Source organism: Kluyveromyces marxianus, chromosome 3 (assembly GCF_001417885.1).
Source record: "Kluyveromyces marxianus DMKU3-1042 DNA, complete genome, chromosome 3".
NCBI lineage: Eukaryota > Fungi > Ascomycota > Saccharomycetes > Saccharomycetales > Saccharomycetaceae > Kluyveromyces > Kluyveromyces marxianus.
The window spans coordinates 545,383-564,596 of NC_036027.1; the positions used below are offsets into that span (position 1 = coordinate 545,383).

At 42.2% G+C, this 19,214-nt stretch overlaps 11 protein-coding genes and 1 non-coding gene across 12 annotated transcripts; 5 read left to right on the forward strand and 7 right to left on the reverse strand.

Annotated features, from left to right (window-relative positions):
• Positions 1–66: 66 nt before the first annotated feature.
• BET3 (TRAPP complex core subunit BET3) lies at positions 67–693 on the reverse strand (the record flags this gene model as incomplete). The annotated part of the gene is made up of 1 exon (XM_022818752.1): positions 67–693. One exon carries the CDS (start codon positions 691–693, stop codon positions 67–69), a length of 627 nt encoding a protein of 208 aa, XP_022675387.1.
• A 375-nt stretch (positions 694–1,068) lies between these two features.
• On the reverse strand, positions 1,069–2,334 carry ETT1 (Ett1p; the record flags this gene model as incomplete). The annotated part of the gene is made up of 1 exon (XM_022818753.1): positions 1,069–2,334. One exon carries the CDS (start codon positions 2,332–2,334, stop codon positions 1,069–1,071), a length of 1,266 nt encoding a protein of 421 aa, XP_022675388.1.
• Positions 2,335–2,916: 582 nt separating this feature from the next.
• Positions 2,917–4,764, forward strand: MET1 (uroporphyrinogen-III C-methyltransferase; the record flags this gene model as incomplete). Its single annotated transcript, XM_022818754.1, has 1 exon — positions 2,917–4,764. The coding sequence occupies one exon, from the start codon at positions 2,917–2,919 to the stop codon at positions 4,762–4,764; it is 1,848 nt and encodes a 615-aa protein (XP_022675389.1).
• A 369-nt stretch (positions 4,765–5,133) lies between these two features.
• On the forward strand, positions 5,134–6,192 carry KLMA_30251 (uncharacterized protein; the record flags this gene model as incomplete). Its single annotated transcript, XM_022818755.1, has 1 exon — positions 5,134–6,192. One exon carries the CDS (start codon positions 5,134–5,136, stop codon positions 6,190–6,192), a length of 1,059 nt encoding a protein of 352 aa, XP_022675390.1.
• A 372-nt stretch (positions 6,193–6,564) lies between these two features.
• TMC1 (Tmc1p) lies at positions 6,565–6,900 on the reverse strand (the record flags this gene model as incomplete). The annotated part of the gene is made up of 1 exon (XM_022818756.1): positions 6,565–6,900. The coding sequence occupies one exon, from the start codon at positions 6,898–6,900 to the stop codon at positions 6,565–6,567; it is 336 nt and encodes a 111-aa protein (XP_022675391.1).
• Positions 6,901–7,478: 578 nt separating this feature from the next.
• On the reverse strand, positions 7,479–8,504 carry DRE2 (electron carrier DRE2; the record flags this gene model as incomplete). The annotated part of the gene is made up of 1 exon (XM_022818757.1): positions 7,479–8,504. The coding sequence occupies one exon, from the start codon at positions 8,502–8,504 to the stop codon at positions 7,479–7,481; it is 1,026 nt and encodes a 341-aa protein (XP_022675392.1).
• Positions 8,505–8,962: 458 nt separating this feature from the next.
• Positions 8,963–11,068, reverse strand: VHS3 (phosphopantothenoylcysteine decarboxylase complex subunit VHS3; the record flags this gene model as incomplete). The annotated part of the gene is made up of 1 exon (XM_022818758.1): positions 8,963–11,068. The coding sequence occupies one exon, from the start codon at positions 11,066–11,068 to the stop codon at positions 8,963–8,965; it is 2,106 nt and encodes a 701-aa protein (XP_022675393.1).
• A 760-nt stretch (positions 11,069–11,828) lies between these two features.
• On the reverse strand, positions 11,829–13,199 carry NOB1 (rRNA-binding endoribonuclease; the record flags this gene model as incomplete). The annotated part of the gene is made up of 1 exon (XM_022818759.1): positions 11,829–13,199. The coding sequence occupies one exon, from the start codon at positions 13,197–13,199 to the stop codon at positions 11,829–11,831; it is 1,371 nt and encodes a 456-aa protein (XP_022675394.1).
• A 661-nt stretch (positions 13,200–13,860) lies between these two features.
• SGT1 (co-chaperone SGT1) lies at positions 13,861–15,012 on the forward strand (the record flags this gene model as incomplete). The annotated part of the gene is made up of 1 exon (XM_022818760.1): positions 13,861–15,012. One exon carries the CDS (start codon positions 13,861–13,863, stop codon positions 15,010–15,012), a length of 1,152 nt encoding a protein of 383 aa, XP_022675395.1.
• A 159-nt stretch (positions 15,013–15,171) lies between these two features.
• On the reverse strand, positions 15,172–17,595 carry ASE1 (Ase1p; the record flags this gene model as incomplete). The annotated part of the gene is made up of 1 exon (XM_022818761.1): positions 15,172–17,595. One exon carries the CDS (start codon positions 17,593–17,595, stop codon positions 15,172–15,174), a length of 2,424 nt encoding a protein of 807 aa, XP_022675396.1.
• Positions 17,596–18,186: 591 nt separating this feature from the next.
• KLMA_R308 lies at positions 18,187–18,276 on the forward strand. Its single transcript is given in 2 exon segments — positions 18,187–18,222; positions 18,240–18,276. It is a non-coding gene; the product is annotated as a tRNA-Lys (tRNA).
• Positions 18,277–18,698: 422 nt separating this feature from the next.
• AIM29 (Aim29p) lies at positions 18,699–19,142 on the forward strand (the record flags this gene model as incomplete). The annotated part of the gene is made up of 1 exon (XM_022818763.1): positions 18,699–19,142. The coding sequence occupies one exon, from the start codon at positions 18,699–18,701 to the stop codon at positions 19,140–19,142; it is 444 nt and encodes a 147-aa protein (XP_022675397.1).
• Positions 19,143–19,214: the final 72 nt, after the last annotated feature.

The window sequence follows — 19,214 nt, forward strand, 5'->3', positions numbered from 1 at the left end:
ACATTTTGGATTCTAAATCTACACACGTTCGCACTATATAATTTAGAGTTTAAAGTAATTTATCATTTAATCTTCCCCAGCAGGCATCTCATCTTTGAGTATCTTATTTAGTTTCACCTTGAGTTCAGTTTGTGGATTACCCCGTAATACGTCTGAAACAAAGTAAACCTCGCAATCTAACTGCACCATCTCCAATGCACCTTTCAATACACCACAGAGTATGTTAGAGTACCATAGTTCTTTTGATGCATCCATGGGTAATTCGACAAAGTCAGAAAGAGGATTCTCATCAAATATCAATGAGAATGAATTCTTCGAAGTAGACCAGTTGGTTACGTGTGGTGTTATATTGAGGAATATCTTGAATGCGCACTTACTGATCACTTCACTTGTTGTTACAAAGTTATCGCATCTTGGTAGGGCAGAACGAGCTAGGAAATCTTCGATAAGCCTTATTCCGATATTGTAGCCCATGGAAAAGAGTCTATCATTCACTTTAGTAAAGTCACGCTGATAGTCTTGGCATAATTGTGATACAATTGACCCATAAGTCAACGTAAAGAGTTCCGCATTGATCTTTACTGTTCGGTTCTTCCATACTGATTCACCTATTTGTTTAATGGTTTTATAAGACGACAGGCTGGGAGCAGCGCCACTTGTGGAGGTATTAGATGTTCCTGTATTTGTACTCATTCTTGAATGGAGTTTGAAGGGTTATTGGTATTCTATAAGCGCTTTGATCCCTGTTCTTTTCGGCCAGCTCCAGTGTAAACGTAGTAAGAGTCGTTTTGCCTATCATGTATATTTCATTAAACAATGGATAAATACAAAACCTTTGCAAATAATATTGAGTCACGTGATTATGTCCTCTACCAAGCCGAAAGACAACAGTGGAAATTGGAACGGGTTCAGGTCTCTAAGATTAGAGTACAAGGGAATCGTTAAGATATATCAAAATGATTCGAAGCATACTCTTTATTTATCTTTAAAGTTTTACATAGCATTAAACGTGTTAGTTAGTTAGTTGTTTGTTTTTTCGTTCGATTTCTACCTTGAATGGTAAAGTCATCATTGGTTCTCTACTAGGTTGTCCAAGATAACCTGGTATTTTCCGTGAGCAGCTTTATTTGCTTTACGTAAAATGTCTTCGGCTTTCTTGTAAGACTCTTCTTGTTCCTTTGATTCGTAATCATACAAGTTGCCCAAATCGATGATGGCTTCTGCGACGTCGACCCAAGTTTGTGGATCATCATCAACTCTTGCTTCTTCAAGATATTTGATAGCATTTTGCACTAGAGGAATAGCTTCAGATTGTAACTTCTTTGCTTTCTTCAAGGACTTTTTGTCAGTTTGTTCTTCATCATCACTATCGTACATTAATTCTGCAAAAGTCTTCGAAGGTTCTTCAGCTAACTTTAGGTACAACTGGCCAAGAGTACTGGCAACTTGTTTCGATAACTCATCTCCAGAGTCATCTTTCTTTTCTTGCTTAGGTTTAGTTTCTGATAACGAATTGAACAGGTGGACAAGTCTGGATTCAAGCCATTTGTAGTTGTCACCTAACTGGTTCTTGATTTTTTTCAAAGGATGTTTCTTAGGTAGTTCAATTTCAACAACTTCTTCTTCATCGTCACTATCTAGACCCTCTTCCAATTCTTCTTTATCCTCGAAGGTTTCGATAATGTCTAACAAGTCGTAGAAACTCAACATGACATCGTAGGCTAACTGTTCATGTCCTGGGACGTGTAAGAAAGCTTCTTTGGCTTCCTCTAACAACTCATGAAGTCTATATTTCTCTTCATTCTCATCTTCAACGGTAAGTTGAGAAATGTACTGTAATGGAATCCTTTGCAAGATAATCTTACTCTTAATAAGGGACAATACCTTGGATTCAGGGTACTTCTCGGCACCCAATCTCTGTCTATCCAAAGCAGCTTCGAAAAACTCATGCATCTGTTTGTACCTCTTCTCCTCGTCATCCTCCTCAGCCAAAAATACAGTGAGCTCGGCTAGAGCTTGTGCATAAATCGAATGGAAAACATCGTTAAGCTTGATCTTCTCGTCATTTGCTTGTTCGCGCAATAGTCTGTCACATTCGTGAACCACACCGTTCAACAACAACTGGTTCTCCTTATCCTCCAGAAAAGTCTTCCAAAGACCCTGCAATTGAACTAATTCGTCATCAGCATTCTCATTCTCATCTAAAGTGATCTCAATCTGGTTTTGCCCTGCCTCAGGTGATGGCTCTACACTCTTCTTTTTACCATCCTCACCTTCCTTCTTTTGCTTCTTCTGCTTGCTGCTCTTTCCTAGCCCCAATGGTCTTTTAGCCATCTTTTACTACTATTGTTTCTGATGTGTCTGCCGCTTATAGCCCTAAAGGGTCACTCGTAAATCCCTTCCATTGCTCTTCAAACTTATGCTCATCGCTCGTCTATTCTTCTTTTATAGCATCATGCTATTACGTCTCGATGTCTATACGAAAAAACCCAAAAAAAAAAAAAAAAAAAAAAAAAAAGGTCTCGTACCATAAAGCAACAAAGTCGCAAAAAAAATATATATATAATTAAGCTGAAAATGAAAAATGCCCTCCGGAAGTTTCGAACTGGGGCAGCCGTCGTTACACACCCACACTCACACACCGAAAAAGTTGATGATCACATGCACGTGACTTTGTATTTTTCCCATGTTTTTGTCATGACACAGTTGTGGCTTCGGACCCGTTTTAATGATGCATGTTTCGGTGATGAGATGAATTAGTACAAGCAACAATGTAATAGAGTATGAATACAGTGCGGTTAACTGTGGTGGTGACTCTTTCAAGGTTCTTGGTATTTAATTGAACGGTCTTGGGAAGAGTAGAGTTGTTCAGTGGTTGTCTTGCTTTTGTATCTTCAATTGTTGTTGATTGTTACCATGATGTTTAAGAGTAGTCCTCAAGTCAAGGATATACTAGAGCTAATGTCTGTACAGTTAGAAACATTTAGTGAGCAGCAGTACACTCCGTTGATTACGGGCCTGAAGTCTGTCGGGGAGGTTTTTTTGTTGATCGGGACGCAGTCATACAATGTTAGTCAATCTAGAATCAAGAGTGTTCTTGGGGCCGGTGCGTCTTGTGTTGTAGTGAACAGCAACGATGAGCATTTGAAGCAATTGTCGGTCAAATTCCAAAACCAGGATGTGGTTTTGTTGGATAGAGAGTTCCAGTTGTCAGACTTAACCAGTCTTGGTAGAAGTAAGGTTGGTAGGATTGTTGACAGAGTGTTTGTAAATTTAGGGGCCGAAGATTCTCTGTTGATCAGAGATATCTTTGAGCAGTGTGAGAAACTAAGGATTCCAATTAATACCCACCAGAGGCCCGAGTTTTCTACATTCTCGATGTGTTCGACGTATAATGACCCAGGGAACAGTGGATTGCAAATTGCAATTACTACAAATGGTCAAGGTTGTTTGCTAGCGAACCGAATCAAGAGAGAGATAGTGTCTAAATTGCCTATTAACATTTCTAAAGTTGTGAAGAACATGGGTCATCTCAGAGAAAGAATCATTTACGAAGACCATAGCCAAATTATTCACTCCCATTTTCTAAGTAACGATCTTCAAGAGCTGGGATTTGGGATCGATGAAGACACCTGGGAATCGCATAAGTTAAACAAACTGGTATATGAGTTTAAGGTTACAAAGAAGCAAATGCAAATGAAGCGCAGTAGATGGTTGTCCCAGATTATGGAATACTATCCTTTGCAATCGCTAGCAGAACTTTCTGTAGACCAACTAGCAGATCAGTACCAACAACTGTCGCAAAACTCGGCTGATAACGGTACTAAAACCGCAGGTACCAGCGTACAATCGAGCACTAGTGGACCTGTTGATGACTCTAACACCGGTGATTCTACACGTAGTCCATTGACCGTTACCGAGAGCGAAGATTTGAAACCAAAGAAGAATGGTAAAGGGACTATCTCTTTGGTTGGTAGTGGGCCTGGGTCTGTATCCATGTTGACCATAGGAGCGCTGCACGAAATTAAGACAGCGGATCTAATTCTTGCGGACAAGTTGGTACCTGAAAAAGTGCTTCAATTAATTCCTCAAGGTACAGAGACATTCATCGCCCGTAAGTTCCCAGGTAATGCGGAAAGAGCTCAAGAGGAGCTACTAGAGAAGGGTCTAAATGGTCTACAAAAAGGTTTGAAAGTGGTTAGATTAAAGCAAGGTGATCCATATATATTTGGTCGTGGTGGAGAAGAATTTTTATTCTTCAAGAGCCATGGATACACACCGCTTGTCCTCCCTGGGTTATCCTCCGCATTAGCGGCTACTGTCGTTTCAAATATTCCAGCTACTCAACGTGACGTTGCAGATCAAGTTCTAATTTGTACCGGTACAGGAAGAAAAGGAGCATTGCCCGCTATACCTGAATACGTAGAAACGAGAACCACAGTATTCCTAATGGCATTACACAGGGCGCAAGTGCTAGTTTCAGCATTGATAGAAAAGGGGTGGGACGAAAATGCTCCTGCTGCAATTGTTGAAAGAGCATCATGTCCGGATCAACGTATCACTAGAACGCTATTAAAAGATGTGCCACAAACTATTGAAGAAATAGGATCTAGACCACCAGGACTTTTGATCGTCGGACGTGCAATTAACGTTCTAACAGACCCAGAAGTTCTAAACTTCTCGGGATCAAACACATACCATATCGAAGAAGGGTACGAGCATCTTGGCTTCGAAGATAACGTTGAAGCTCTTGTGTCTACATAGCATTTATGATTACCTTACAATAATTGTGGGGGAAACCATATAAAGTCATACGCATGTAATTATCAAAAATGTATTTATTATTATTAAAGCACAAGCCTGTCCAGCCTGAGAGAGAGAGAGACTGGAAGGTAGGATTTGTACTTCAACGTCAGACCGTTTGTGTTTTCATTTTGTTGTACCATGGTCTATATCGGCTCTTCTCATCTCTCATGCTGAAATTTGTTATTAGAAAACTATTTGCTTATCACACATTACTATTACAAAATCTTTGCAAAAATGACGTGTAAGAATACAATTGAAGGTGAGTTACAACAATTCTGTGCTCAATTCACCGGTATATTAATGCTATAGCCCCCTTCACTATACTAAATGCTGTTCAAAAGGGTGATTACTCGCGGATTTCACAAAGACATTGCGTTCGCATTTGACATCGATGGTGTTCTTCTGAGATCTAAGAATCCAATTCCTGGCTCTTCCGAGGCCTTAAAGCTCTTAACTAAAGAAAAGATCCCATACATTTTAGTTACCAATGGTGGTGGTGTCCTCGAAAATAAGCGTACTGAATTTATCTCCAGTGTATTGGACGTTGATATCTCTCCATTGCAAATTGTTCAGAGTCATACTCCATTCAAGGCATTGACTAACAAACACAAGAAGGTATTATGCTGTGGGTTAGACAGCGTGAGGGAAGTTGCAAAGGCATATGGGTTCCAACATGTTGTGCACCCAATGGACATATTAGCTGCCAACAGGGATATTTCGCCATTCTCTTCTGTTACAGATAGCTACTTGAAGAAAGTTGCTCAAACGCATGAGTCATTGACAGAGACACCTTTCGATGCAATCATGATATTCAGCGACCCGAAGGATTGGGCAACTGACATCCAGGTTATCTCAGATTTGCTGAACAGTGATGGAGGTCGTCTAGGCACCTTAAGAAAGTACAAGAGTGAGACGCCTTCCATTCCAATATACTTCTCGAACGACGATTTGTTGTGGGCGAATCGGTACCATTTGAACAGATTCGGCCAAGGTGCGTTCCGAATCATCATCAACAGCCTTTACTCTGCACTAAACGATGGCAAGGCGCTAAAGGAAACAGTGATTGGCAAACCTACTGCCCTGACGTACAATTATGCGAGCCATGTTTTGATCGATTGGAAGCAGAAGCTGGAAAACGGCACCACAGACTCAACGGAACAAATCTTGCCTCCACTTGGCGTCCCACCCAGCACCAAACCGTTTGACAAAATATACATGGTTGGCGACAACCCAGCCAGCGACATCATTGGCGCGCACAACTACGGGTGGGAGAGCTGTCTGGTACGGACCGGAGTTTACGCAGATGGCGACAAATTGCCATGCAAGCCCACAATGATTGTGGACAACGTCTGGGAGGCGGTGACGAAGGCTCTGGAGAGACAATAGATAAGTGGCCACTGCCATTGATGTACACACTTGTATAGATATAGAAAAGTAGTAAAATATAAAGAGTTATATTAAATGATGGGGTAGTAGTAGTAGAAGTAGTATTAATTAATAGAAGATAGATGATAGATAAGAAAGTTCGTTGAAATAGAAAAAGAGGAGAATAAACGACGGGCATTCCGAATTACTTGTGTCGATTAGGCCAGCACACATCACTTCGCTTCGCTTCGGGAAGACCTGTTCCCACCCGCAATCAGCCGTGATACGTGTCTTCTCTCAACTCTCACGCACACAATAGGGTCTATCCCACCCCACCACCCCATTGCAAGCATTTTAGTGTTTTAGTGTTGTTTTTTTTCGGTCTCGATCCACTCAGATGTGAATCTTGGGTATGATAGGCTGCTCCTTGTGAAGTTTATCCGCATTTCTCTGGTGCATCTGGTCCTTGCATGACTTCAAACCCTGGCACTGATGATTTTCCAAAAGACGGTGCTTCGAACAAAAATGACCCTCACAAAAGTTACAGTCCCCAATAAACTTCACCGCCGCACTGTTGCACTTCTCGAAACAACATCTATCCTTCTTCTTCTTCTTCTTGATATCCTTCTTGCCCACTCTCGATTGTGTCGCCACTTTCCCGTTCCCGTTATTTGCCACACAAGATTCGTCAACTTCCATCTTGCACTCCTTCTCAACAATCTCTGACATAATTCGATCTGATAATAATAATAAACTTCCTGTTTTCCAAATTTATAACTTCTCAACCACGCAAAATGCGTTGCTGTTGGCTATTCTTTATATACTTTATTCTTTGTCTTTAACTAAACTGAATGCTATATGTCACACTACCTTTAAATCTAACTTTCCCGTTCTTAAATCGTCTTTTTCTTTTATAGCGACAGCCATGGAAAAAGCATTTCACATAGCAACGCAACGCAACGCAACGCAGCTGGCAGTGCCGATAAGGCTGGAAGTGGGAAGATGCGAGGAAAAAGAGAAAACGGAAATGGAGGGCGGGCGGCCAGGCGGCCAGGCGGCCAGGGAAAAGGAAAGAGGGCGGGCGGCCTTTCCAGAAGCCCAGCTGTTCTGGAATGGTTCGAGTTTCTTGTAGTATTGTATAGTATACCTATGGTATTAAAAAGGCTCAATGAAAACTAGATAGGTAGATAGGTATAGATAATGCTTGTGTGGTGGTGGTAACAGACGGAAAACAGAGAATATAGTAGTAGTAGTAGTACCTGTAGTACCAGTACATAGTGATATGTATGTATTTCGGGAAAGGGAGTTTACAAATCGTCCGATATGCTGTTCAAGTTGATTGGCTGGCCCGGTTTGAATGCCGGTAGACCCAGGTAAGGGCATCCCGAGCATCTGAAGGCGTCACCTAGAGCGCAGGAGCCGCAGCCACCGACTTTCTTCCCTTCTATGGTGAAGTCGATCTCTGTCAATTCTTCTTCGGAGAACTTGATGACCTGCTGCTGCTTGAGTCTTCTGGACTCGATTTCTTGCTCCTCCATCTCCTTGAGGCCGCATGTGCAGTCCTTGCACGCCTTCTTTCTTCTCTGCTTGGTCTTGCCGCACTGGATCATTGTAATCTCGTCGTTCTCGAGGCTGATCTCGGTGATTAGCGCGTCCTCGTCTATGGAATCGGCCCCGGTCTCAGGGTCCTCGAACTCGTCAAAGAACTTGCTCTTGTCGTCGGCCACGGAGTCCCCATCGTTGTCATCGTCAGACACATCGGGGTCGTACTCCAAGTCCGACGAAGTCAGCTTGACGCTCGAGACTTTCTCGCTCAGCTTGCTGAACGTAGGCAGCTTCTTCTTGCTGCCCTCGGGCTTACTACTCAGTCTCTTGAAACTTGGTAGCCCCGCAGTCTTCGCACTGGCGCCATTCTTAAGCGAAATGCTCACGGGCGCACTCTGCTGTACCGCATTCTGCTTCCTGAGCCAGTGGTACTCCGATCCGCTAGCCTCGCTCGCATTCACAACCTCAAACCCATTCAAAAGCGCATCCACCTTCAACTTGTCGCTCAACCCATACAACCGGCCCCCAAACTTCAAAGCCTTGCCTAGCACAGGTATTAGTCTCGATGGGAACTGGATCTCCTCGGGCTTCTCAACCGTCACATAGTAAATCACATCGTACTTCTCGCTTTCCAACGAAACGCTCCCATCGTTCAACTTATTAATCAAATACTGTCCATCGATATTCGTGTTCAAAAGCACCGTCCCTCTCTTCACAGACTCTAACAACTCAGGCTCCTGTGTCACAGCTGGGTGTATCAACACTAATGCTATTTCGTCCACTGTCATCCTCGCTTGCTGTCTTCTCTTCTCTTCTCTTCTCTGCTTCTTCTTCAATCTATTCTCCGTAGATTAATTATCAAGACAAAGCTTCTTCTTTTTTTTTTTCTTGACTAGCTTGCTTTTCCGAGACAAAACAAATCAAACCTTCAGCCCTCTAAACTCTTAACACTACACTCTGCTCTCTCTCTCTCTCTCTTCCTTTCTGACTCTGACTCTTCTGCTGCATTTCCAAGTGATGATTAATATCACTACAACTTTTTCCAGTCGATAGTGTCATACTCTCGTAATCAATGTAGAGAAAGAAAGAAAGAAAGAAACAGAGAAAGAAAAGTGTGATTGCACGTGACATGGAAATGGAATAATACAGACTCTTATTATAATAGACTATGGATGGTTTTGGAATGTGTGCATAGTATAGTGTATGCCTCTATGTATAGCTTTTGTAATATTACTTTACTGGCGGGTTATGCCGATGCTGATGGGCCCGTTTCATGTAGACTCTTGACGTCGTCGATGTCGATTAAATCGTCATCGTCATCGTCATCATCGTCATCGTCATCATCGTCATCATCATCGTCATCATCATCATCGTCGTCGTCGTCCTCTTCATTGTTCTTTTTGTCGGAGGGATCCTCGTCGTCTTCCTCGTCCTCGTCTTCGTCTTCGTCCTCGCCCTCTTCTTCTTGGTTTTCATCTTCAGGATATCCGCCTAGTTTCATAACCACTTTGTCAACGATTTCGTTACCGTCCATCATACCTCCGAGCCCTATGTCACCGTATATTCCGACGACCTTCTCTGAGGGCTTGAAGACGGTGATCCACGGCATCTCCTCCTTGATCATGTTTAGATGTCTCTTGGTAATGGAGGAGTTGAAACTGTTGCTGACCATTGAAGGTGCTAGGAAAATGGGGAACAGTGGGTTCCAGGCTCTGATGACGCTGGTTAACAAGTTGTCGCAGAGACCCAATGCGATCTTGGAAAGGGTGTTGGCCGTGAGAGGGGCCACGACTAGGATGTCGGCCCAGCGGCGAAGTTCGATGTGGAGCACTGGGTCTGTTCTCTGTTTCCATGCGTCCCACTCGTCTTGGTCGGTCCAGACCTGGATGTGCGAAGGGAGCTCGATCTTGGCGGCAGTGGAGATGGCGTTTCCATCGGTGGCGGCCTTGGCGTCCTGGCCTGCGAGTGTGTCGTTTGATGTGAGGTGTGCGTCGTGGGATAGCGGGGACGATGTTGCTGGGTTCGATGATGTTTGTCCCAGAGGCTGTGATAGAAGTTGGCCCGAGGTTGGCCCCACTCCGTCTCCAGCTCCAGTTCCTGCTCCTGATGTTCCTGCTGCTCCTGCTGCTGGAGATGGTGTCGAGGCAACGCCCGCAGCAGCAGCAGCATAGCTATGTGGATGTCCCGACAGCGAACCCTTCTTTTTGCTCAACGTTCTGTTGGCGAAGAATTGGGCAGCCGCATGGGTTAATATTACTTGGATGGAGACTCTGTCTCTACCATATATCTCCTCTAGCTTTTTGATCATAGACTTGATTTTCAACACGGACAACGAACCCGTTGCTCCAAATAGAATATGTAGTTTGCCGTCGTCCTGTGGTAGTCTAGGGTCGACGTTCTTTGCTGCTTCTCTCTTGGGAATATTGGGCGCCACGATCTGCGCAATTTCGATTGGAGGCTCGCCCCCGGAGTCTAACTGCTCGTTCTCTGGGATTGACGTCTCGTTGAGTTTGAACTGGGGTGCCTGGTTCCCTTGGGCAGCAACAGTCGGCATCGGAGACACGCTATTCGATCTCGATCTTGCCTTAAATTTAGGAGAGTGTAGTTCGTCATTCACTACAAAGTGAGGGTGCTGCTCGCTATCGTGCTTTGGAGTGCCAATGTTCATCTTTTCCACGCCTTCCCTAACATCGGAGGCTTCTACTGGCGTCACCACTGTCTCGCCCTCTGCTGCTGGCCCACGCTCCCCATTACTAACGATGTTTTTCCTTGCTCTTGCGTCTTCTGGAAGCCTGGCATCGCCTAATCCTCCTGTACTTACACCCGACTGGCCCTTTTGCCTGGCAGCATCGGCTGCCGCCGTCGCTGCCGCAAACGCTGCTGCTGCCATATGCTGCTGTGAATGCTTGTTGCTATTAGCATAAAGCTCCATTGGAGGGGGCGAGCTCGCCTTGTCCGACCCTGGCGGAGAATGCGCCGCCTTCTTGCTACCCTGGTTATTCAGGCTGTTCAACAGCGCAGACGTTTGTTCTGCAGTAGCCTGTTGCTTGAGAATAGCATGTTTCGCATCCGTAAACGTCACAGTGGGCACCCTTTTCAAACCAGACGCAGGAGTATTGCTTATTACCGCACCTGAAGTACCGCTGGCGTTCATAATAGACTTCGTTATGCTTACCGGAGGACTTGCAGGTTTGTTAACTGGAGATGTCGCTTGAGAGCCTATCGCAACTGACTGCGGAGACCCTCCCGTATTGAGCATTTCTGTATTCCTCCGTTCTCCCAGATTCGTAAATCTAGGCGACACTAACGATGGCTGCTGTTCTTCCGTTGGATGCGGAGTAACTGGACTCATCTTGCACTGTTATATTAGGTATAATCCTTTCTTAACAGTCTAGCGAAACCTAACTGCTTTGGTTTTTTCGGCCCCTTAAAACTAAGTATCTCAAAAACTTTCTTCCAAGAGAATATATGTGTGTGTGTATATATATATCTCTGTCTCTCGTAACACTAATGTGCTGTAATACCTCTTTTATCCCAAGTCTTTTTTCCCTTTTCTATCCGTTTCTTGAGCACCAAATACACAGATATATCCTTTAAAATACCAGCTTTCAGTGTATGTAACACTTTTTTCTCGTTCTAACGCAAATTTAGATCAGATGCTTCCAATCAAATACCCTTCACGAACAAACTACCCAACGTAAATCTCTTTCTTAAACCCAAATCCTTCTTTCAATATTGCGAATGTTCTTTGTTTCTAGCATTTTTTTTTCTGCCCGCCTGCCTCGTGTTATGCTTTTCTTCGGCTTTTTGCTAGTAAAAAAAAAAAAAGTTTAAGCTTCACAGAATTACGTGGTGAAAGGAGGAAAACTGGGAGCCGGGTCAGCTGCCGATGCATTTGGTAAACAGTATACGTAATGCTGGCACTGCAGCCGGACCGCGTAATATAGGTTAGGTTAGGTTAGGGATACGGATAGGAATAGAATTCCGGGAAGATCCCTGTTCGTGTGCGGTTTGTACTGCATATGGAAACAAAAAAAAAATATATAGCATAGTAGTGTACATAATAATGGTATAGATAGGTATAGAAGGCGTGAGTGAGTGGATAGCTCATCTCATCTCTTTCTGACGCTGTTTGCGAAACGACCTCTACCGACACGGACGCTATGGTGTTTCAAGCCGTCGATGGCGAATGGAGAGATGTAGTTTTCGGCGGATCCACCACCGATCCAGTTGTTTAGGATCTTTTCGTTGTGCTTTCTGGTCCATTCTTCTTGCTTGACGGCCTTTTCGTATTCTTTTTGGTCTTCTCTTAGTAGTTCTACGCCTTGGTCGTGCTTGGTGTGGACGAAACCCTTTTTACCGAATCTCTTGGTGGCATTCTTGGATAGCGGGCTTGGCAACGAGTAACGGTTACCTCTGTTGTTCCACTGGAAGTTGGCCTTTAGGTGTGGGGTGACCTTACCGGTAGTGGAGTCGACTGAGACGGCGCATCTTAGGAGGGTTCCTGAGCCACCGCATGAGGGGCAGAAATGTTTTGGTTTGCCGTCCTTGGGCATCGGTAGTAGCTGGAAGCATGCGTGGCATCTGAGCATGTAGTTGCGGAGTCTCTTGATTCTGAGACCGGACATGAAGTTCATCAAGTTGAGGTTTAGTTGCAGAGAGACGTTCTGCACTGCGAAATCACCGGTAGCCAGGGCGACTTGGTTTTGGGGTAGCTCTAGAGAGGCCGAGGTGTCCTTCGTGGCAACGACACCTTCTCCTCCGGTGGTATCCTCGCCGCTGTCCTTGATGATGGTTTCGGTTAGGTTGTCTGGAGTGATCCAGTCACCGTCGTCGTCGGAAAAGAATCCACCTTCTTCCTCTTTTTCTTCTTTTTCCTTGCTTTCCTCCTCCTTGGCTTCCTCCTCCTTGGCTTCCTCCTCCTTGGCTTCCTCCTCCTTGGCTGCTAGTTCGGCCTTCTTCTTCTCCTCTTCCTCCTTCATTGCAGCCTCTCTCTTCTCTCTTTGCTTCTTACCACCTCTTCTGGTCTTCTTCTTCTTCTTCTCAACAGTGGTAAAACCAGCATCCTCTGCGGTCTCTTTCTTCTCCTTCTCCTTCTCCTCAACCTCAACAGCCTCCTTCTTCAACGGTTCGCCTGGCTTCTTCCTGAGTCTCCAGTCGCCCTTGTTAAGCTCCGTCTCCAACTCGTACGTTAGCGCAATGATGTGGATATCGTTCGCACTTAGCACACTGTAATCACCAGTCAACTTCGCAAAATCAGAAACACGCTTGATCGAAGCGGCCGATGGATGTCTCACCTTCAAAGTACCTAACCCTTGCCAGATTTCCAAGTTCTTCCTCGACTTCTCATCCTTGATTTCGTGCAACACCGTGGGTGCTGTGTAGAATGACTCCGCATAGTTCTGGTAATGCGTATACGATTGTGTAATTAACGGTGTCGCATCAAGCACTAGAGCCCTGACGTGTGGATGCTGTTCACTCATCTTGACGCACTATATTATATTCCTGCCGTTATACTATCTCCTTATTCCAAATCTCAAGAAATATACACTTCGCCTTATGTGTGTATATAACAAGTAACGGCTCTTGGTTCTTGGTTCTTGGTTCTTACTCTTCTAACTTCATACTAATTCCTATCTCATCTCATCGCATCGCATCTCTCTTGCTATTTCTTTTTTGGCCTTGGGAAAGAAAATTTTCATTGGTCACGTGTGTGTCACGTGGATTTTTTTTTATTATTTATTTTCCTTCTTCTTCGCCGTCCCGAGAGTAATGTCAGTGTGTGCTCCAGCCGTTCGTTGTAAGCACCTGCACCATTAGACGTTGGGCCGAGGTTTATTAGAATGGGGCAGTTGGGCTTTTCGGAGTGCGTAAGGTGGTTACATGTTGGGTTGAATCGTATTCTGGAGGTGAAAAATGAATCTGAGACGGTGTTTAACGTTTCTGTGTGTCGTTTTGGGTACTCAATAAGGTTGATTTTGAGTTTCTTTAGGATTCTATAACTAATATATATATATATGAGCTTCAATAGCAGTGTGTAAGAATGAAGAACAAAGAGATAGAGAGAGCAATCAGTTACCTCAGTAAACTAGGTTGAGTTAGATAATAGAGAAGTCATAGGGGTTGTGAATCCATAAGGAAAATATGCCTATCGAAAAGGACCTAAAAGAAGCTTACACCTTGTTGTACGACAAAAGAGAGATTGAAAAGGCATTGGAATTGTACGACAAGATTCTTGGCCAAGATGGGAACAATCTATATGCGAATGCTTATAAATCAGCGTGTTTGGAGAAGCTTTACTTCAGGTCTTCTTCGTGGCACAATGAAGAGACGCTTGAATCAGCCACTGATTTTTTGAAGAAAGCCTTGGATATAGCTCAGAAGAGAGGTGATAGAGCCAAGATTGGGTTTGTATACTTTCGGTTCTGCATTCATTACTATAACTGCAAGAAGTACGATCTCTCGAAGGAGTATTTGAGTAAATGCGAGCAGTATGGGTTTTCAGACGACACGCTACCGCTCTGGAAACACAATATCGAAACTGCGTATGAGAAGCACAAATCGAAGTTCAAGAAGGAGCAGCCCCAGGAGAAGCTCCAGGAGAAGCCTCAGGAGAAGCCTCAAGAGAAGCCTCAAGAAATAAATGTTGAAGTGCTGGCTCCTAAGGATACGTTCAAAACAGACTGGTACCAGAGCTCCAACACAGTCTCTATATCTTTGTTCACCAAGAATCTCCCCCAGTCTAAGGATGACGTTAATGTGTCCATCAAGGATTCCCTGCTATCAATTTCATACCAGATACCAAGCACAGGTTCCGAATTTCAATACTCTGTGAAGTTGAGCCATAATGTGGAACCAGAGCCTGTTCAGGTTTCTGTCTTTACTAAAAAGATAGAAGTCACACTAAAAAAAGCTGAAAAGATCCAGTGGAAAACACTAGAAAAGACTGGTAACGAAATTACGCCGCCACCAACTGTCCCCGTGGTTGCTGATGTCAAAGCTGAACCACTTGCTACTAATAACCGCGCTGCGGAGCTTTCTTACCCATCATCTTCTAAAAAGGCTATTGACTGGTCCAAAATAGATGTGGATAGTGATGAGGATGATCCAAAAACGCAATCAGCCGATAGTTTCTTCCAGCAGTTATACAAAGGTGCAGATGAAGATACCCGTAGGGCCATGATGAAGTCTTTCATCGAGAGTAATGGTACCTCTTTGAGCACAAATTGGGAAGAAGTGTCGAAAGGGAAAGTAGAACCAGCTCTACCAGAAGGAGTTGAGATGAAAAAGTTATGAACCTCATGCATGTGATACTACACGAAATATTATGATATTGGTATACCCTTGATCTAGGTCTATGTATCATATATATATCAATATATATTTTGTAAAAGTACACGCCATTTCATTGTTAAAACTGAACAATATTAATACAATTGGAAAGCCTCTAATATACTACTGTATGTTATTATTCCAGGAGGAATTTTCGTCATTGAAATTATTAAGTTTGGCTACCTGATTTTGTTTCCATTCGATAAAATTACTGTCGTTAAGAAAACTAGAATCAGGGTTGTTGTCATGAGCATTTGTTGTGTTATTACCTGAGTTGCAGGAAACGTTCAATTTAATTTTACCTTCTGGAGATCTACTAATGGAATAAACAGATCCAAAAGGCTCTTTTATTGGACTGCTAGGTAACTTTGCCGCCATGTATCTGTTTGTTTTTGAACTATTGATCATATTCTTTTCTCTTGTTACTCTCAAAGAATTTAATTCTAACGGCTTAGCCGGTTGTTTCTTCTCATTTTCATTTGAGTTTCGAATATTCAGTTTGTTGTTCGATACTGGAGCAAGTAAACGTGGTTCAGGAGACATGGCCAATCTTTTGCTGTTGTTTAATGAACCTGTGGTGGTGGTTGCTATTGACGGAATGCGAGAAAACTCCTTTCTAACAGAAATGTGAGGTGGTGGAAGCAATTCTCTATTAGTTGTGACCTTTTTTAACGTTGAATTCCTAGGTATGGGTGTGGTCATTGGTTTTGCTACTCGATTTTTAACAGAGGATGAAGTTGAAGAGCACATAGATCCAGCTACATGATTCTTACTTGGAGTTTTAGGAATTGTTTTGGTATTATCCCTTAACCGCACAGAAGGCGCTTTCATGTTAATCCTACTTTTGGGGTATCTATTTGCCAACTCTGCCTGTTCTTGTAACACGATATCGAGGAATTGTTCACCGTTCAACAGGAAAGGTTTTCCAAATTCTTCCTCAAATAAAGTTAGCTTTTCTTTCAACTCTCTAACAACTGATGGGAAATACCTAGTGATCCTCTTTCTAGCACGCTCTTCTTCTAGTAGAATCTTGTGTGAGTTTCTAGCTAAAAGTCTGGAAGAATCTTTTGTACTTTCATCTAATTTGATCTTATCGTTTTGTAAAGACTCAAAGTCTTGAATTAATTTCCAGATTGGTTGAAATATCTCCATTTTTCTTTTAAGATCATCTATCTGCGATTCGCAGAATTCCAAAAGACGTTCGTCATCTTTTAACGATTGTGATTGACGAGACATTTCATCAAAAGAATTCTGGAACTCAGCTTTCTCACTTTCAGTAAATGACATGGCCGTGAAATATTCATTAATCTTATCGCATGAATCCTGTATTAGTTTTTTTATTAATTTCTTCTTCATCTCTTCTAACCTATCCAACTCCGCACGTATATTTTCTAATGACTCGGCAGAAAGGTTTGAATTATTCTCGATAAACTTCTGTTGCTGTCCATCAGGAACTTTTAGTTTGCCCCAGAGGGTCTGGCATTTGGTTAGTAGCTCATCTTTTTCCTTCAACCTTGTTTGTCGCAGGATTTCGTATTTCTTAATTGATTTCTCTAGTGATACGATTGCATTCCAGCTTATTACTGGTTCTGACTCTGTGGGTATTTCATTCTGTTGCTCACTGGAAATTATACTGCGGTAATCAATTCCTAAGCTTTGAGATATTTCTTGTAGCTCATTCTGTAATGTCTTGTAACGTTCTAGCCTCCTAGTATATTCTTCACTGTAACTCTTAATGAACGATTCTAAAAACTTGATTTGATCATTTGTAATTTTGGAGAAAAAAGAACGTTGGAATATAGTTTCATTCTCTTCTTGAAAAAACTTAAATAGCAGTTTCGTATCTCCACCACACGATCTGATTTGGCTATTGAACTGACTGCATAGTTCCTTTTGTGGAAGAGCAAAGTTGGTCGGCAAGATCTGATCTTGCATATCAGGAACTTTCTCCATCAAATGCCGTAGCTTTAACACAGTAGAAAGGTATCTCATGAAATTGGGTAGATATGCATTCATCACATAGTCTTTGACATTATTAAGGATTTTCAATTTGTTAAGTAAGGATGATGACTTGTGTGGGCTGGAGCAATTATCATCTATCATAGTCTGCGATGAAGTAACTAAAATATTATTTCGCATGAATAAGTCCGGTATCGTATTGACACCTTTTGGATCGTTGATTGTATTTAGCATACATTGTAATGTGTATTGTCCTGTTTGAAATTCCTTGGTTAATGTGTCTCTTTCTGCGTTAGCTTCGTCAAAGAACTTTGAGATTGAGTTCGATAAATTATGAAATATCTGTTTTTCTTTCCTTGAAATCTCTATCTTTGAGTAACCTACTTCCCGGTATATTACATCAAGCTCACTTAACAAATTTTGAAGCTGTTTTGAAATGAGGTTGAAGTTCTCCTTGTATAAACTCTCATTCCCTTCTGTACTCATTGGTCTTTGTTTCAAAGGTGACCTTAGGGTTTTTAAATTCACTGGAGTTAGTCTAAAACAATCGACTGGATCCGGTACCTCAGAAACTGGTGTTGTTTGCATCTTGGCATTGATTTGAATATCTTATGTCCTTTCTAGTCAAAGTTACATTCTGAATCCTTAAATGTGTTGTTGGTAACTCATCATTTGGATTAAGTGCTTTTGTTAACTTTTCGACTAGCAATATTTGTCTTTATTTACAATTCTGACCCAATTGGGTAATTCAAAACATTGAAAGATCTACAAAACGACGTAGACGTCAAGGATGTCAATATTGACCGAAACAGTATGGTCAAAAATTTCGGAATGGAGAACGACAAGAATTGCGGTTTGGACTACAGTCCCTTTTTGTGACTGATGTTCTTCCTAACTACCTCTTTGTTACAATAAATGTAGAAGTTTGTTAAAAGAACCAAGCCGATTTGGCATATAGAGAAGGGTATATGAAAGCATATATGCATATTCTTAGTAGGTTCAATACTGAACTCCGACTAATTAATCATTACTTGTGTATTATCTGCTTGTATTAGGTACCGCATAGAATAGGGAGTAAAAGCAAATGATCTGGGCCTGTCAGCATTGTTGGAACAAGTTGAGGTACCTAAGATTTTCTCGTAAAAGGGCCTTCATAAAAGTTGGTATTCCGAGGACTCGTCCTTGTTAGCTCAGTTGGTAGAGCGTTCGGCTTTTAAGCACTGCTTGCAAGGAACCGAAATGTCAGGGGTTCGAGCCCCCTATGAGGAGTTCTTATTTTTTTTTTTTGAAAGTTAAATAGTTGGATGAATTACAGTACAAAAGGTGGGAATAAAATAACACTTTTCTTTCGTTTAATTATCATAGTAATCCAAGAGGAGACTTAATCAATACACTTCTAAATTTCAGAACCTTCAGATACCTATATCTCTGATTATTCCGCATTGTCTCTTTTCACTGACAATTGGAATTTTTTTTTGATATTTTAATTCTTTAAAGGCTCTTTTGATGCTCAAAATTGAAAACTTGTAGTATAGTTGAAAAGAAGCTTCGAGCAATGAATACATATTTAAAATATTTAATTGCAGATATTTGCATAACAAAACGAATCTTCATCAACTTATTATTTTACAACTAACTTCAGTTAAGCTTGGTAGAGGTCTTAGCATAAACCCCGAAACAAACATATATCAATGTCTACTGAAATTGATTTCGATACTGAGGAACCCTTGATCACCACCGTGAGACCATTAACCAATTCTACTATAACAGTGCGGGTTATCAAGTCTTTCCCTTATAGAAACGTTAAGAATATTGTATTCACAGACTACGACATCAAAAATAAGACTGCTAAGGACTTGTATGAGGATGTCATAAACCATATTAAAACCACTGGTGCATTCAGACCATTTCGTAATGTGAATTATGATGCTTTGAAAGTATATACCCACGCACACGGATCTAAGACTGTGAATTTAGTAATTAACTTTGACCATGACGACGACTGGACTTTAGACATTAACGATTCTACTAAGAAACTAGTAGATTATGGTATTTCTAACGAAACTGAACTTTCCTTGTTTAACCACGATGATTACATTGCATTCAAAGCCAATCCGGAAGAAAAATGGCTATAATACCTTGGTTGGTACATGTATTTTGTACACGCAACTATATAAATATGTAATGTCCTTTAAGGAAGTAAACCT